The sequence below is a fragment of the Bufo gargarizans genome, chromosome 2 (assembly GCF_014858855.1).
Source record: "Bufo gargarizans isolate SCDJY-AF-19 chromosome 2, ASM1485885v1, whole genome shotgun sequence".
Classification (NCBI taxonomy): Eukaryota; Metazoa; Chordata; class Amphibia; order Anura; family Bufonidae; genus Bufo; species Bufo gargarizans.
In genome coordinates this window covers 598,152,739-598,171,696 of record NC_058081.1, presented here as the reverse complement: position 1 = coordinate 598,171,696, position 18,958 = coordinate 598,152,739, and the positions used below count along the sequence as shown (strand labels likewise).

The following is an 18,958-nucleotide window of genomic DNA, read 5'->3' as shown; positions in this document are numbered from 1 at the left end:
ACCCCTCCAGCACCGGACAGAGGAGGAAACAACTTAAAGGGGAAGTGCACACACCAGCATAAAAAGCTACACATTGCCGCAGGCAACAACATGCAAGACAACCATGTCACGGCACACACCACAAAGGCCGTGACACTGCCACCACATGCTGAAACAGGCAACAGCAAGTGTGGCAAAAGTGTCACAGCGCACACCAAAGGCCGTGACACTTAATGATAGGAGGGGAATACGATAAAACAGCATTACTGTTGCTGAGATTTTAAGTTTTAAATTTTGCAGCATTCACTTTTCGGCATAAAAAACAGAATGCCTTTATTTTCTGTCACAACGAATATAGTGATACCAAATACATATTTTTTTTACATTTCACAACTTTTGCACTATAAAACCCCTTTTTTTTAAGAAAAAAAAATCCCAAAGACCCATAACCTTTTTCTTTTCCTTTTATTTTTTATCACTTTTTATTCCGTTTTTTGTAGCAAATTAGCTTTAAGTACTTTTGTTTTCACTTTTTGCAGGTTATCTAATAAACCTTATCTCTAAATCACTAATAGCTCAAAAATACTTATTTAAGCCACATTCTTATTAGTAAGATAAGAATTGAGCTATGATGGATGTTTAGGTCAGAGATCACAGATAAAAAAAAATACAGAGCCTGCTACTAAAGAATTTCAAGGCTGTACCGAGAAAGAGGCTCAAAATTTTTAATAAAGACCAATTGAAATTTTTTTTTTTAGCTAAACATGAATGCAATGCAATAAAAACAAAAATGCCCTCATAGGTGTACATAGCCTTTAAAGGGAACCTGTCACCGGGATTTTGGGTATAGAGCTGAGGACATAGGTTGCTAGATGGCCACTAGAACATCCGCAATACCCAGTCCCAATAGCTCTGTGTGCTTTTATTGTGTAAAAAAAAAAAGATTTGATACATATGCTAATTAACCTGAGATGAGTCAGAGCATGAAAATATGACTCTTCTCTGGTCACACAAGTAAGATATGACTCTTTTATGTTAATTTGCATATGTATCATTATCATTTTTTTTACACAATAAAAGCACACAGCGCTATGGGGACTGGGTATTGCGGATGTGCTAGCAGCCATCTACCGTATTTTTCGCCCTATAAGACGCACCTGCCCATAAGACGCACCTAGGTTTTTGAGGAGGAAAATAAGAAAAAAATATTTTTAACAAAAAGGTGTGCTTTTGGTGGGTTTTGAACTAATGGTGGTCTGTGGATGACACTGTTATGGGGGATCTGTGGATGACACTATTATGGGGGATCTGTTGAGGAAACTGTTATGGGGGATCTGTGGGTGACACTGTTATGGGGGATCTGTGGGTGACACTGTTATGGGGGATCTGTGGGTGACACTGTTATGGGGGATCTGTGGGTGACACTGTTATGGGGGGGGGGGGGATCTGTGGATGACACATATATGTGTCATCCACAGATCTCCCCCATAACAGTGTCCCTGTAGTGTGAATGACCCCCAATACAGGGGGTTGGGGTCGCATCTGGTTTTATAATGACAGCGGGGCCCATGCAGTGACTGTATTCTACTACACGGGCCCCGCTCACTGTATATACCGTAATCCTATCTATAATTGTGGCATTGTTAATAGTAATCAGCGCTGTGTATTACTTACAACAAGCGCTCGGTAGCAGAGAGGAGGGAGGAGGCAGGCCGGGAGGACGGGCGCCTGGCAGTGTGAGTCATACAACATGCGCCCACGCCGCCTGCTTCATTCATAAAGTGGGCGGCGCAGGCACGTGACATAGTGACTCACACTGCCAGCGCCCGTCCTCCTGGCCTGCCTCCTCCCTCCCTCCTCTCTGCTACCGAGCACTTGTTGTAAGTAATACACAGCGCTTATTACTATTAACAATGCCACAATTATAGATAAGATTACGGTATATACAGTGAGCGGGGCCCGTGTAGTAGAATACAGTCACTGCACGGGCCCCGCTGTCATTATAAAACAAGATGCCAGCCCCTCCTCCCTCTCAGCTGATACACCCGCCGCGCGGCATCGTGGCCCGGCGTATCATTGACAGTTCGGCAAAATTCGCCCCATAAGACGCACTGCTTTTTTTCCCCACTTTTTTTGGGGGGAAGTGCGTCTTATAGGGCGAAGAATACGGTAGCAACCCATGTCCTCAGCTCTATACCCAAAATCCCAGTGACAGGTTCCCTTTAAGCATTTTTCCACTGCCGCTCTGCTTCTAGTTCCTCCATTTTGCTTTTGTTGTGCATGTTCCCATCAATAAACTGAAAATCTAGTGTCTGATACTTCAGAGCCCCAGAAAATCATTTATGTCCTTCAGCACAAGCACCAGACCTCCTCCTCAGCTCAATAACATTAACCTCTTGACAAGATTATATTAATAATTTGAACTAATAAAAAACCTAGTGGATTTCTCTGACCATACGGTAAGTACATGGCAGAGTTATTGGAAATATTTATGACACATGGCTTTGTTTTAATGGTATTTTGACTGTGTTGTATACTTTTTATAAAACCTTAATAAAATTGGTTTGGTTTAAAAAAAAATGTTTGGAGACAAAAGGCCAAATTATGCTGTTCTAAACATACCCACAACCTCAAAGTACTGCTTTGCCGTGTTACCATTGAAGGCCAGTGCGCTTGAGATTTTGCTTCTCGTATGCCGGAACGTAGTGCGCTCCTGTGAGTGCTGTGTGTCTGGAGCGTTTCTTCGGCCATACTGATGGATGGTGGCAGCGTTGTATGTGGATGTTTTTAGGGTTGTGTTACTCCTTGGTAGATTAATGTGTTAGGCGAGGGTAGAAGCAGATTTCCCCCTTACAGTCACAGGTGCAATGAATGCCAGAGTGTTTATCGTGGCTTGTCGGGTTGTGTGCCTGCCTGACCATGACACGTAACATGTCTTTAATCATGCTATGCTGCATTTGCTTCCACTTGTATATGTTATACACACTATTTTTGCAGGATTTGTTGAATGTTTTTGAACTTTGTTATATTTTCGAACCTGTACAGACAAAGAGCTCATGCACACTATCATGATTTCTTTCTTTCCTCTCTTTTGTTTTTAGTGCATCTACTTTAATAAAATTATACACTGTATTGTTTTCTGTCGTATATATTTTTGTTACTTTACTTGTTTAATTAAAAAAATCTATTACTGTGGGAAAATAAGAAAATTTTGTTTTTTTTTTCCAGGTAAGGACATTTTTGATGGACATCTCCTTTTATCCAAAGAAGAAAACAGTATCACACAAGTTAATTCAGTATCTCCTAATGCAGCCCATCACAGTAGAGATCTATCCACCAATAATGCTGGTCCCAAGAAACTTTGGTCTAATCAATCACTTACTGGGAAAACAAGAACAGGACATGGGAAGATATTATATGACAAACACTTTAGAAAGAAATCTAATCGATCTTTACATGAAAGGCCATTTTTATGTTTACAATGTGGGAGGTGTTTTAACAGGAAATCAAATCTTGTGGAACATCAAAGAACCCACACAGGAGAGAAGCCATTTTCATGTTTAGAATGTGGGAAATGTTTTGGCCAGAAATCAGTTCTTGTTAAACATCGGAGAACTCACACAGGAGAGAAGCCATTTTCATGTCCTGAATGTGGAAAGTATTTTAGTCAGAAATCAAATCTTAGGGAACATCAAAGAATTCACACAGGGGAGAAGCCATTTTCATGTTCTGAATGTGGTCAATCTTTTAGCCAAAAATCAGGTCTTGTTAAACATCATCTGAGAACTCACACAGGAGAGAAGCCGTTTTCATGCACTGAATGTGGTAAATGTTTTAGTCGAAAATCATATCTTGTGGATCATCTACGAATCCACACAGGGGAGAAGCCATTTTCATGTTCAGAATGTGGGAAATGTTTTAGTCAGAAATCTAATCTTGTGGAACATTTACGAATTCACACAGGAGAGAAGCCGTTTTCATGTTCAGAATGTGGGAAATGTTTTGGGCACAAATCGGGTCTTGTTAAACATCAGAGAATGCACAGAGGAGAGAAGCCATTTTCTTGTTCAGTGTGTGGGAGGTGTTTTAGTCAAAGATCATTTCTTGTGAAACATCAGAGAATCCACACAGGAGAAAAGCCGTTTTCATGTTCAGAATGTGGGAAATGTTTTAGACAGAAATCGGTTCTTGTTAAACATCATCTGAGAACACACAGAGGGGAGAAACCATTTTCTTGTCCTGAATGTGGAAAATATTTTGGCCAGAAATCAAATCTTGTGGAACATCTACGGATCCACACAGGAGAGAAGCCATTTTCTTGTTCAGAATGTGGGAAATGTTTTGGCCAAAAATCTGTTCTTGTTAAGCATAAGCGAACTCACACAGGGGAGAAGCCATATTCATGTTCTGAATGCGGGAAATGTTTTAGTAGGAAATCATATCTTACAGAACATCTAAGAACTCACACAGGAGAGAAGCCGTTTTCATGTTCAGAATGTGGGAAATGTTTTAGACAGAAATCAGGTCTTGTTAAACATCGAAGAAGTCACATAGAGGAAATATAAGAACAGGTGTGGTGCTTCATTGTTAGACCTGCTGCCTAAGGATCCCTTCTGATGAATTCCCTAACCTATTCAGAACCTGTGCTGTAACAGGATGGTGTTTTAAAGGATTTATCCTGCTATATATATTGATGACCTGTCCTCTGGATAGGTCTTCAATATTAGATTGGTGGGTGCCCGACACCAGGGACCTCTGGAGATCAGCTTTTTAAAAAAGAGGCCACACTTCGTGAGCGCCGCAGCCTCTTCTTATGCCATATCATGTCACTGTACATCGGTCACATGACCCAGTTGCAGCTCAGCCCCATTGAAGTGAATGAGGCTGAGCTGCAATACCAAGCACAGCCTCTATACAATGTATGCCGCAGTGCTTGGAAAGCTGCCGAACGCCAATCGGTGAAGGTGCTAGGACTTGGACCTTCCTGGATAAACTGTTCAACTCTTATGCCACAACCAAATCAGTTTGCTACATAGGAGAAAGAAAAGGTGGGCTTCCCTATTGTCTCATTCACACATCAATATGGTAATGCTGAAGCAAAACTGTCTCCATATTGTTAAGTATTACAGACCATATTTTTTTATTTTGTGGTCCATTTTTAATCAGTATAGACTGAGGAAAAACAGGCTCCATTAAAATAAAAAAACTTGGCCTAATTCGCATTATAATTTAGAGGAAATGGACTAAAGAAAATCGAAACAATAGAGATACTATAGTTGAACCTGAGAGGAGCTGCCTATGCATAAAGTTTCTCAATACATCTGTTTTACTGCAATTATTACCACTGAGGTCACAACAACTTGCACTGGTTTTGATTTATCAGTAGCTACTTGACATCTAGACATAAAAATAGAAAGCTTCAATTATTGGAAGAATTATTTTGGAGTTGTAGAGCTCAAGATGAGATAAACCCTACTGTCAGTACATTCATTTTTTAATACAGGGGCAGTGCTCCAGACAAAAAAAAATTACCAGGAGCCATTGGCTCCTAAACTAAAAAAGTTAGGAGCCAAATTACATTTTTTAGTCGCCAAATTTAAAATGCATATAATTTAAAAAAAAGGACTTTGAGAAGATGAGACGCAGGTCACAGTAGTAAGCCAGCACTACATATAGGAGAAAACAGCACCACATACCTCTCACATCCAGGGACATCTTCTGGGGGACAAGGTGACTTAAAAATGGCGAATTGCGTGGTTTAGAGTTTTTTTTTTTTCTGTTACGGCCTTCACCGAGCGGAAATATTTTTTTATATTTTAATAGCTCACACTTTTTGGGACGTGGCGATATGTAATATGTTAATTCTTTATTGTTTGTAAATTTTATATGTAAAACTGGGAAGGGGGCCATTTAAACTTTTAGTATTTTGGTGTTTTTTTTGTTTAACTTTTTATTTAATAACCATTTCTTCCCTTAGGACTAGAACCTGGATCTTTTCATCCCTTGTGCTATTCACCCTGATAGAGATCTATCAGGGTGAATAGGATCTCACACATCTCCCTGCTGCCCTGTGCTCTGTGCACACAGCAGCAGGGAGCTGACCATGGCAGCCAGGGCTTCAGTAGCGTCCTGGTTGCCATGGTAAAGATGAGCCCCAGCAGTGTAATCTGCCACTGCCACCAATGGAGGGGATGGGGCCCTGTGGCCACCATATAACAATGGGGGGGGACTTGTGGCCAGTGATAATGGGGGGGGACGACTTGTGGCCAGTGATAATGGGGGGGGGGACGACTTGTGGCCAGTGATAATGGGGGAGGGGGGACTTGTGGCCAGTGATAATGGGGGGGGGGGTGAGGCTTTGGGAGGGCGCACTGCATCACCAATGAATGTACGGTAATTAAAGAGGACCTTTCGTGGGTCCAAAGAATATTAACTTATTAGTAGTAGGCTGCATAGAGCGGCGCCCAGGGATCTAAGTGCACTTACTATTAGTCCTGGGCGCCGCTCCGTTCACCCGCTGTGGCCCCCGGTAATTTCAACATTCAGAGCAAGGAGGAGGAGACGCCAGTGTCTGTCCTTCCCCCTGACAGCAGCGCTGACCAATCACAGCGCAGAGAGAGGGAGTTGTTTTTTTCTTCCTCTCTCTCTGCGCTGTGATTGGTCAGCGCTGCTGTCAGGGGGAAGGACAGACACTGGCGTCTCCTCCTCCTTGCTCTGAATGTTGAAATTACCGGGGGCCACAGCGGGTGAACGGAGCGGCGCCCAGGACTAATAGTAAGTGCACTTAGATCCCTGGGCGCCGCTCTATGCAGCCTGCTACTAATAAGTTAATATTCTTTGTACCTATGAAAGGTCCTCTTTAACTCCTGTCGGCAGCGGTATAACAGACCCGGCACCCGGCCTCAATAACAGGGCATGCGATCTGTGGCACCTGAGGGGTTAATTACCGCAGATCGCATGCCCTGTTATTGAGGCCGGGTGCCGGGTCTGTGATACCGCTGCCTATACTTATGTTTTACATTCATTGGTGGCGCAGTGGCGACAGCTCCTCCCCTCCTCCTCCCTGCTATCTCCCCATTGGTGGTAGTGGCGGCCGCGTCACAGTGGAGAGGGAGGGACTCCTTCCTTCTCCACTGACTGTGCTACGAGAACATAGGCTGCACAGGATCGCGGCGGTACAGTCGCAAATGGCGACAAGACTAAAAAGTCTTGTCGCCATCTGCAAATTTTAAGGCGCATTGGCGACCGTTTTGGTCGCCATCTGGAGCCCTGAGGGGCGAAAGAGAGTTGTCTAATTTTTATCCGATACAAGAGAGATAAGAAGATAAGGAACCCTGGGATATGAATGGTGTGGGAAGGGATTATTTTTCACCTCTTATCTTAGACCAAAGGTTGAAAGACTGACAGTAAAGTGAATGGGACTAAGGAGCTGTAATTGCACCTGCTCACTCCCACTTTTTTACTTTTTCTTTAGAGAACAAGATTTTTTTTCCCCCAAAATCCAAACCAGTGGCATATCTTATCATATGATTAAACAAAATTAAAGTATTTATCCAGGATTTTGATATTGATGACCTACAGCTGTGATGGCTAACCTCTGGCACTTCAGCTATGGTAAAACAACGACTCCCAAGATGTACACTTGCTTGGCTGTTCTCAGAACATAGAAATTAATGGAGCATGCTGGGAGTCGTAGCTTCACCACAGCTGGAATGCCAGAGGTTAGCCATCACTGACTTACAGTGTATTCGGAAAGTCTTTAGACCCTTTGACTTTTTTTTTTTCACTTTTTCCAATTTGCCCTATCGTTCTGTGCTCATTACCCCATAATGAGAAAGAGAAAACTGAATTTTAAAAATTTAGCAAATTTATTAAAAAGGAAAGTAAACAAAAATTTCTCACTGACATGAGTTTTCACACCCTTTGCTATAACAGTTAACTCTGCGGGCTCCAATTTCTCTGGATCATCCTTGAGATGTTTCTACACCTTGATAGGAGTTATCTGTATTAATATCTGGTGATTGGGCATGATTTGGAAAGACACAACCCTGTCTATGTACAATTTCATAGCTGACAATGCATATCAGAGCAAAAACCAAGCCAAGGAGGGAAGTACTGCCTGTAGAGCTCAGAGACGAGTTTATGTGGAGGCACAGATCTGGAGAAGGGTACTAGAAATAAAAGTTCCTGTCACACATACAGGAGGTAGGGTAGTGACCACTGAACTCCACCCTCACCCCTGTCCCTGCCTACTTGCCTCGCAAGTCAACAAACCCTTAGCTAGGATAGTGCAGGAAAGACAAACAACACATAAACAGAAAGGTAAAACAAGCCGCGTCAAAACCAAGAGAGCAGAAAAGGTACCGGAGGAGCAAGCAGAGAATTGTCAGGACAAGCCGAAGTCAAACCAGGAGAGCATGCCAAGACCAGAGGATGAGACAGATGGGAAATCGGAAGCCAAGCAGGAACAAACAAACCAGGTGAGTATCATGCAGGAAAGACCTCAATAACAGGAAATCTGTGAACAGCAGATTGCCAGTTTAAATAGTGCACTAGTGGAGTCATGTGACGTGGCCAGCGTCACATGACTCCTGAGTTCCAATACAGCCGAGCGCCGAGTGATCAGCTCGGTACTTGGCTCCAGTGTGGTTTCCACGGAAACGGGCGACGCCGGGTGCGCTGATGACACAAGAGTGTCTCGGCCGTGGCCACCTCCTGGAACCACGCACAGAACGAATTTTTTTGTCAATTTCTTTACAAGCCTAGTGGCGTGAACATCCTTAGCTAGTACCGAGGACCTTTCCTCCGGTCCATAGCCTTTCCAGTGTACCAGATACTGTAAAGAGTTTCCTAACATCCAAAATTTTTGAAACCACAAATTTCTCAGAATTATTAACCAGTACTGGCGGCGGAGTGGGCTGTGAAGGAATAACAGGAGTAACATGTCTTTTCAGCAGAGATTTATGGAAGACATCATGGATGTGGAACGAATCAGGTAACCTTAATCCTAAACGACACTGGATTGATTACCTCCGTAATCTCGTATGGAGCTATAAAACGAGGTGCAAACTTTTTGGAGGCCACCTTGAGAGGCACATTCTTAGAGGACAGCCACACCTGATCCCCAACCTGAAAACCCATCCCCCTCGAACGTCTCTTATTAGCTGTGATTTTTTTATTATTATTTTGAGCCTTCTCTAGGTTCGACTGAACCCGGGCCCAAACTGTGCACAGTTCAGATGAGACCTTATCCGCCTCAGGGTTAGATGAGGAGACAGATGACCCAGAATGAAAAAGAGGATGGAAACCGTAGTTACAAAAGAATGGGGAGACACTAGTGGAGGAATTAACATGGTTGTTAATCGCAAATTCAGCCAAAGGAAGGTATTTAACTGTTGATCACCAGAGACATATGACCTGAGAAATTGTTCCACAGACTGATTAGGTCGCTCCGTCTGCCCGTTACTCTCAGGATGATAGGCAGACGAGAAGGACAATGAGATTTGGCACCTCTGACAGAAGGCTCTCCAAAATCTCGACACAAACTGGACACCCCTATCAGACACAATGTTCTCGGGTACACCGTGCAAACGTACAATTTGTTCCACAAATACAGAGGCCAGAGTCTGAGCATCAGGAAGTTTAGCAAGGGGAACAAAATGTACCATCTTACTGAATCTGTTGACCACTACACAAACCACAGTTTTACCCCCAGCAGGTGGCAGATTCGTGATGAAGTCCATAGAAATATGGGACCAGGGTCTACTGGGAATGGGTAGGGGTCGAAGTTCAGCAGCAGGACGAGTCCTCTGGGTTTTGGACCTGGCACACACCTCGCAGGCCGACACATAGGACTTGATATCCTCGAACAGGGTGGGCCACCATTGAGACCTGGATACCAGCTCTTTAGTACTCTTGATACCAGGATGTCCACACAAAACAGAGTCATGACAACAGCCGGAGACAGAACTGTTAAGGAACAAACACCTTATCTATTGGTGTGAGTGCCAGGCCCAGATGTTGTTCTGCCTTAATAAGAGCCGTAAGATCTTAGGACATGGCTGCTAAAAAGACACTAGCTGGCAATATGGTTTCAGGCGGTGCGTCCGTGGGCTGGAACACACAGAAACTCCAGGATAGGGCATCTGCCTTCACGTTCTTACTCCCTGGCCTGAAAGTGATGGAGAAATTAAAGCGTGTGAAAAACAATGCCCATCTGGCTTGACGGGGATTCAACCTCTTAGCAGACTCAAGAAACATCAGATTTTTGTGATCAGTAACAACGGTAACACAATGTTTAGCCCCCTCAAGGAAATGTCTCCACTCCTCAAATGCCAATTTAATGGCCAGCAATTCACGATTCCCCACATCATAATTTCTCTCAGTTGGGAAAATTTTGGGGGAAAAGAAGGCACAAGGCCTTCAATTGGTAAGACTAGCGGGACCTTGAGAGAGGACCACCCCCACTCCGTCCTCAGAGGCATCCACCTCCACAATGAAAGGTCTCTTGATCCGGCTGAATCAAAACTGGAGCGCAGCTGAAAGCCTTCTTAAGTGTCTCAAATGCTTCAGTAGCCTCAACAGACCAGTTCTCCAGGTCAACCCCTTTTTTGGCGAGGTCGGTCAAGGGCCTAGCAATTGCCGAAAAATTATTTATAAATCTACGGTAATAAATAGCAAATCCTAAAAAACGTTGTAAGGCTTTTATGGATGACGGCCTTACCCAGTCCAAAATTGCCAATACCTTGCTAGGATCCATTTTAAAAGCATGAGAAGTGAGGACATACCCAAGATACAGAATCTCTTGTACCCCAAAAACACATTTCTCCTGTTTGGCTGCCAATTGATTCTTCCTCAAAACCTCCAATACTTGCTTCACATGAGACACATGACTCTCAAAATCAGGGGAAAAAAATCAAAACATCATCAAGGTAAACAATTACAAATTTACCCAAGAATTCCCTAAAAATATCATTCATAAAGTTTTGAAACAAAGCTTCCAAAAGAGTCCAAAAGGCATAACAAGACATCGAAGTGTTCAGCTGATGTATTGAAAGCTGTCTTCCACTCGTCTCCCTCCTTAATTTGAATCAAGTTAATGCCCCCTTCAGATCAATTTTAGAGAACCAAGAAGCCCCCATTACCTGATTAAACAAATCAAGAATCAATGGAAGAGAGTATTGATTCTTGATCGTAATCTTATTCAACTCCCGGTAGTCGATGCAAGGTCTGAGGCCTCCATCTTTCTTTTTGACAAAGAAAATCCTGCCCCCATAGAAGATACAGAAGGCCTAATGTGTCCCCTGCTGAGGCTATCTTCAACATAATCTTTCATGGCCTTGCGTTCAGGTCTGGAAAGATTATAGATACGTCCCTTGGGATATCTGGCCCCCTCTACCAATTCAATGGCGCAATCATAAGGTCTATGGGGCGGTAGCAACTCGGGCTTCGAGGAGGTGTACACATCAATATATTATTTTAAGAGTAAGGGCAATGTATTGGAATCTGCTGAGACCACCGCTTGCACTACAGACAAGCACGAGTCATATTCAACCCCCTATTACACCAATTCCCCCTTGGTCCAGTCAATAATGGGGTTATGTAACTGGAGCCAAGGCATTTCCAGTACCACTTCTACTGGTAAGTTTTCTAGAACTAACAGAGAACATATTTCAAAGTGACCCCCCTTCCCCCACACACACACACACACACACAGTCAAGGATATCTCAGGGGTAGAATACTTCATAGTACCACCCACCAGGGGGGTGAAATCGATAACCATGATGTGGATAGGAGTGGGTAGTGTCAAAATCGGAATACCCAACTTTAATGCAAATCTTATATCAATAAAGTTGGCAGCAAGTCAATGAACGCATTACCAGAACATTTTTTAATACCCAAGGAGACAGTAATAGGTACTAATAACTTGTTCCTGACCACACTAGGAAATACCTGGTTCTTTAGCTCCCCCGTCTTGGTACATTTACCGGAAGAAGGGTTCTTGGAGCATTGGTTTATCCAATGGTCTGACTTGCCACAATAGAAACAAGCCCCTTAGCGACGCTGATCTCTACGAGTCATCCCGACCTGCATGGGTTCCTCAGAAAAGAAATCGGCTCTGCTCACAGGACAGACCTCTGACTGGAGCACCTCCTGGGAAAAAAGCAAACGTTCCTGCCGTCTCTCCCTAACACATCTGTCAAGTCGAACAGCGAGTGTCATAGTCTCCTCTAATGTCTCAGGAAGCTGGTAGTTCACTAACAGGTCTTTGAGATTTTCAGACAACCCTGACCTGAACTGGCTTTTTAGGGCTGGTTCATTCCAGCCAGAAGAAACACACCATCTCCTGAACTGGGTACAATGCTCTTCGGCTGGTTGGTCTACCTGTACCAAAGCCTTAAGAGCGGTCTCAGCTACCATGGCCCTGTCAGGTTCATCATACAAGGTACCCAGGGCCTGGAAGAACCCCTCGACAGAGCTGAGACAACCAGCGTCAGAAGGCAAGGAAAAAAAACAATCCTGGGGATCTCCCTGGAGACGGGAGATTGCAATGCCCACGCGCTGGCTCCCAGAACCGGATAACAAAGGGCGTAATCTAAAATAAATATTACAATTCTCTTTGAAAGACAGAAACTTTCTACGGTCATCTGACCACGGTTCAGGGAGCTTAATCTGAGGCTCCATATGATGACTAGATACATGCGGAGTGGAGGCACTCTGTCCTGACTCATGTAAATGGAGTTTGTCCCCTAATTCCTGAACCATCTAAATCAGATTAGAAACATGCTCCGTCAGGGTAACCAAAGGGTTCATGATAACCGTGGTAATGTGAGCCTGTTATTCTTTCACACACACAGGGGGTGGGGTAGTGACCACTGAACTCCACCCTCACCCCTGTCCCTGCCTACTTGCCTCGCAAGTCCTAGCGACAAGGGAGAACTGGTCGACAAACCCTTAGCTAGGATAGTGCAGGGAAGACAAACAACACATAAACAGAAAGGTAAAACAAGCTGCGTCAAAACTAAGAGAGCAGAAAAGGTACCGGAGGAGCAAGCAGAGAATTGTCAGGACAAGCCGGTCAAACCAGGAGAGCACACCAAGACCAGAGAATAAGACGGATGGGAAATTGGAAGCCAAGCAGGAACAAACAAACCAGGTGAGTATCATGCAGGAAGGACCTCAATAACAGGCAATCTGTGGCCAGCAGATTGCCTGTTTAAATAGTGCACTAATGGAGTCCTGTGACGTGGCCAGCGTCACATGACTCCTGAGTTCCAATGCAGCCCATACAGCCGAGCGCGGAGTGATCAGCTCGGCACTCAGACCCAGTGTGGTTCCCACAGGAATGGGCGACGCCGGGTGCGCTGATGACACGAGTGCGCCTCGGCTGTGCCCGCCTCCTGGAACCATGCACAGAGTGCATAGTGACAGTTCCCAAGAGCACAGTGGTCTCCATAATTCTTAAATGGTAGAAAGTTTGAACAGCCAGGACCTGGCTGCTCCACCAAACTAAGTAATCGGGAGAAGGGCTTTGGTAAGAGAGGTGAACAAGAACGCAATGGTTACTCTTGCTGAGCTCCAAAGATCATGTGTGCCGATGGGAGAATCTTCCAGAAAGTCAACCATCACTGCAGCACTCCAACAATCTGGGCTTTATCGCAGAGTGGCCATAAAGAAGCCATACCGTTAGCAAATGACACATGAAAATTTGTAAAAAAAACCTAAAGAGCTGTCAGACTGTGAGGAACATGATTCTCTGATCTGATGAAACTGAGATTGAACTTTTTGGCCTCTATTCTAAGCATTATGTTTGGAGGAAAGTGAAGTGAAGCATGGTGGTGGCAGCATCATGCTGTGGGGAATAGGGAGACTGGTCACGTTTGAGGGAAAGCTGAAAAGAGCAAAGTACAGTGTTGTGGAGTGCTCTGGACCTCAGACTGGGCCGAAGGTTCTCCTTCCAACAAAACAATGACCCTAAGTACACAGCTAGGACAACACAGGAGCGGCGTAAGTATGTGAATGTCCTTGAGTGACCTAGCAAGAGCTCTGAACCCAATGGAACATCTCAGGAGAGACCTGAAAATGGCTGTCTACCGACAGCCCCATCCAACCTTACAGAGGTTCGGAGGATTTGCAGAAAATTCCCAAATCCAGATCTGCAAATCTCTTGGCATCATCCCCAAGAAGACTGGAGGCTAGGGAGGCGGAGCTAACCGCTGAAGTGAGTGGACGTCTAGCGCTACAGCTCCTGTACCTATAAAACAATCGATTGGCATCCCATTGACTAAAACTTATAAAAGTGTCAAATAACGACATTAGTGGAATCCTGACTCTACAAAGAACAAGATCATATCTTTATTTGCTGCTGGTGAATTTCCGGACGGGACCCAAGGCTGCGGCCTAGCTCTGCCTACTAAGCACCAGACGGCATACTTGTCCTATTCACACAAGCGGGGACAGCTGTCCGGAGACGCCTGAGGAGGATACACACTCCCTGGATACCAAGGGTGAGAAAAATCTAACCTCCATAATAGCCAGGGACTGGGGCGCTCAAAGCGGATTTCGTGGCCTACCGGCACGCAAGCACCGAGCTAAAATTCAGTCCCCAGCGACGATCTGCTTTAGACTGCAACAGTCGGCAGACCCTGGCAGTGTCTCGAAAGATACACTTACGCTGACAGAGCACCAGGGTTCTGTCCGATTATCGCCTGGAGACAAGCACGAGCATTCGGCCTGTCAGCCCTGCAAGCCGCGGACTAAATTATTAGCAGAGCACCGACACAGCGCTCCACGATACCCCGCAGTCCGGACACCTGTAGGAACACACAGGCGGCAAGCTAAGTTATTTAATCTTCATACAAGCACTGTTAAAGCCTCAACCTGCACTGATATACAGGTACAGATACTGAAGCGAATATATAATCGCATCCTAACAACATTGCTAAGACCTTTCTTACCTGACAATATATTAGATTAGAATGCTTAGTTGAGATCCAAAATCACGCATAGATCATCAATACTGTATATTAAGACTCTAAAGCTAAACATATACCAGATTTAATAGACTTATAAATAGATCTATATATTGAACAAGTGCCCTTTAAATAGGACTGGAATCATCTGCAAGTTATTGACAAATGTGAGACACAAGAAATATGTTTTACTACTGACCTAACCAAGCTAACTAGCCTCTCATGAACAAAGCCTCATCTTAATCTAAAACTATCCTCTATCCTTTGCATGCGCTATAAGAAGCATGGGGAAACCTAGAGGCTGAACAGAAGAAAACAGACCTACTAAGACACTAAAAAAGATTTTTGATAGCGATAAATCTCCCAAAGCTGTATCTATGGTTTCTGAACATCTAAGCGGGACCGTGAAGTCCAAAAACGAATTTCCCCCACCTCAAGCTATGGGATTAGGCTCTGACAGTGAGGAGGACGATGATACTCAAGAGCAAGAAGAACAAGATGACCTCAGAAATTACATCAAAACATTGCCCACTTCTGCAACTATGAGGGAGAGATATGTTCCAAGAATTGACAAACACTATAAAATCAGAGCTTGCTGAAATTAAATCAGATGTTAAACAAATATTCTCAAGAGTCCACACTCTAGAGGAAACTTCTGAAGAAACCATTCAACATGCTTCCTACCTTAAAAGTAAGGTCAAGAAGCAACAGAAAGAACTTTTTGAAATGCGCTTACACATAAAAGACCTGGAGAACAGATCGAGGCGTAACAACCTCAGGATTAGAGGCCTCACAGAACAGATGAAGATAAGAACATCCCTGAAGTTCTAACACAAATCTTCTTAGAGCTCCTGGGCTAAGAAGGTACCGAGGACTTAGGATTAGAAAGGGTGCATAGAGTTTTCCTCCCCAAAAATGCTCCAAAAGACGCACCCAGGGACATTCTTTGCTATATCCTAAGTTTCCGGCTAAAATGGGAAATACTGAAGAAAGCACGTTGAGGCCGGGTTGAGGTTCAAGATTGGACTATGACAGATCCACCTGATGAAGCTCCAGAGCTACCCAAAGCTGATAAATGGGAAAGATTTACTACCCCTAAACAAAGAAGAAATGATACTCAAGACCTCTCACAACCAAGAGCTCCCAGGAAGAACATGAGAGATTTCACTCCTGGCTGATACCATCCCTATATCCTTTGTTACATATCTTGTCTAAATTATGTTTTAACACAATAGGGTGTATGACGCCAATGTAATGTTCTAGTGTTACACTGCTGATATTTGATTAGGTCAGTGCTCTTGGCTTCTGACGCAAGATCTAAGATCACTCACCTATCCAGGCAAGTAAATTTGCCTAGGAAAACCTAAGTTGCTATTTCACTGTTATAAACAAGTGTATATTGCTTTTGTTCACTGTTATATAGCTAACAGACGATTTTTCACTTAGTACCTCAGCACTTATCACCCCCACAAGTGGTGTGTATTGAACACCCTAAACTCTGCTCTACAGAGAGGACCAGTTTTAAGGCCTTCTCGGTAGACCAGACACTTTCCTTTTTTCTTTCCCTCTTCAGTACCATACTCAATTACTGAGGTGTACTGAAAAACAGTTTGGTTCAGTTCTATCCAGTTTTTTTCTCTAAGTTACACTAGTCAGAAAGATCTAAGAGTATTACATACCTATCACATATATCATGACGGATCTTTCATGTGTTACATATAATGTATATGGTTTGAATATACTATTCAAAAGAAGTCAAATCTTAAAACCATTCCAAAAGGAAAAGATAGATATCCGCATTTCAAGAAAACTTATACCCCAATAACCAAAAATCAATATTACACGCAATGGTACAATGCTTGTACACCCCCCAAAAAAGGAAAGGGGTTTCCATAATACTAAGTAAACATATAAGATTTATTCAAAAAGAGACTCTGGTTGACCCAGATATATCTTTTTTAAAGGCTATATAGCCGAGAGATTGTTTACTCTTGTCAATATATATGCCCCAAATGAGAAACAACCCACCTTTTTCAAACTAGTTCTTGATAAATTAGAGCCTTTTCAGGAAGGAACCCTGATTGTAGGGGGAGACTTTAATATCACATTAGAACCTGGTGTGGATACCTCCCTTGGCAAATCGAGTGTACCATTCCGCAGACTCAAAAAGATAAAAAAAATATTTCACCAATATCTTCTTGTAGATGTCTGGAGAGCGATACACTCGACAGCCAGAGATTATTTATATTTTTCAAAAGTACATCAATCCTACTCAAGAATTGACTATATACTTATGGGACAAAGGGACATTGGTAGTGTTAAGAATATTAAATATGAACCTATGCTTCTTTCATACCACACCCCTCTCCGAATTAAACTCCAGTTTGGCCCACATCAGAAAATACCAGGGACCTGTAGGTTAAATAAGAGTTTGTTAGCTAAAAAAGAGAATGTAGATTCTCTCAGCTCACACTTGCAGAACTTCTTTAAAGAAAACCTGACGAATCACGGGTGTAATCCATTGACATGGGAAACACATAAAGCGGTTCTCAGAGGGTATCTCATACAGATGGGGGCTAGAGAGAAAAAGTCCCATAATAAGGAGACTGAAGACATTATTGCTAAAATTAAAAAAATTGGAGTTGACATATAAATCATCTCTTAATAAAAAGCTTGAGGGGGAACTAATGCAATTGAGAATAAGACTTAAAGAATTACTTAACCTTAATTCCCAAAAGTTTTTGTTTATGTCTAAGTTTAGACATTACTTATATGCAAATAAATGTGGGAAGGCGTTAGCTAGGATGATTCGCAATTTGCATCACTAAACTTAAAACAGTAAATAATACTGAGGTTTCGGAATTAAATAAGATTGCAGATACCTTTAGAGAATGCTACAGGAAACTCTATAATTTACACCCAGATAAAAATACTAACACTGATTCCATGACTAATGTCAATGAATATTTGAGAGATATGCAAACTTCCAACCTCACACAGACAGATAAACGTAATGCCCCATTCACTATTGAAGAAATTAGACAAGCAATAGACACTCTTAAAAATGGGAAAAGCCCAGGCCCAGAAGGTCTCACTGCTACTTATTATAAGAAATTTAAGAAATTCTAGCGCCTCATCTGGAAAGCCTCTTATAATAAAATCTCTCCGACCGTTCCCTTCAGATCCGAATCTCTGCTGGCACATGTCTCTGTGATCCCCAAAGAAGAGAAGAACAGCACTGATTGTGCAAATTACAGGCCGATATCGTTACTAAATAATGATATCAAACTATTTGCCAAAGTGTTGGCAGCCAGATTACAGAAATTTATGAATATTATGATGGACAGAGACCAGGTGGGTTTCGTTCCTGGAAGGGAGGCCAAGGATAGCACTATAAGGTTTTCCACATGATTCAGCATGCTAGAGTCAAAAATATACCCCTTATTCTCGTTGCATCAGATGCGGAGAAGGCATTTGACAGGCAGAACTAGGGTTACCTCCGGGCGGTTTTATACAAATTGGCTTTCCCGACATCATTTGTTGATAAAATATTATCATTATATACTTCACCCTCGGCCTGTGTCAAAGTAAATGCAATACTCTCAAAGCCTTTTAACATTTACAATGAGACCAGATATGGATGTCCTGTTATCCCCCCTTCTTTTTGTCCTTTTGTCTGGAACCTTTCCTCGCCAAAATCAGATCAAACCCAGACATAAATGGACTACCCACCCGGGATAGGGAACATAAAATTGCGGCATATGCAGACGATACCTTGTTTGCTCTAACAAATCCGCCTAAATCCCTACCCAAGTTAATAGGAGAGTTTGAATCTTTCAAAAAAATCTCAGATTTTGAAATACACTTAAATAAATCTGAAATGTTCAACGTCTTCCTGAACACTAAATCATGGGAGGAAGTTAAGCCCTCTGAGACAAGCCACACAATTTTTTTAATATTTAGGGGTCAATATAGGCCTTAATAGCAAGCAAGTATACCAAAAAAA

General features: G+C 43.1%; 2 protein-coding genes across 4 annotated transcripts in view; both read left to right on the top strand.

Annotated features, from left to right (window-relative positions):
• The window catches only part of LOC122928742 (zinc finger protein OZF-like), a 77,174-nt gene extending 71,613 nt beyond the window's left edge, over positions 1-5,561 (top strand). For all 3 annotated transcript variants that reach the window (XM_044281907.1, XM_044281908.1, XM_044281909.1), the window contains one exon: positions 3,208-5,561. In XM_044281907.1, the coding sequence (XP_044137842.1) occupies positions 3,208-4,544 (1,337 nt within the window). In that variant the 3' untranslated portion in view covers positions 4,545-5,561. The remainder of the gene's footprint in view (positions 1-3,207) is intronic.
• LOC122928744 (oocyte zinc finger protein XlCOF8.4-like) overlaps positions 1-18,958 on the top strand; it is a 164,554-nt gene that overhangs the window by 72,858 nt on the left and 72,738 nt on the right. The gene's annotated exons all lie outside the window — the stretch shown is intronic.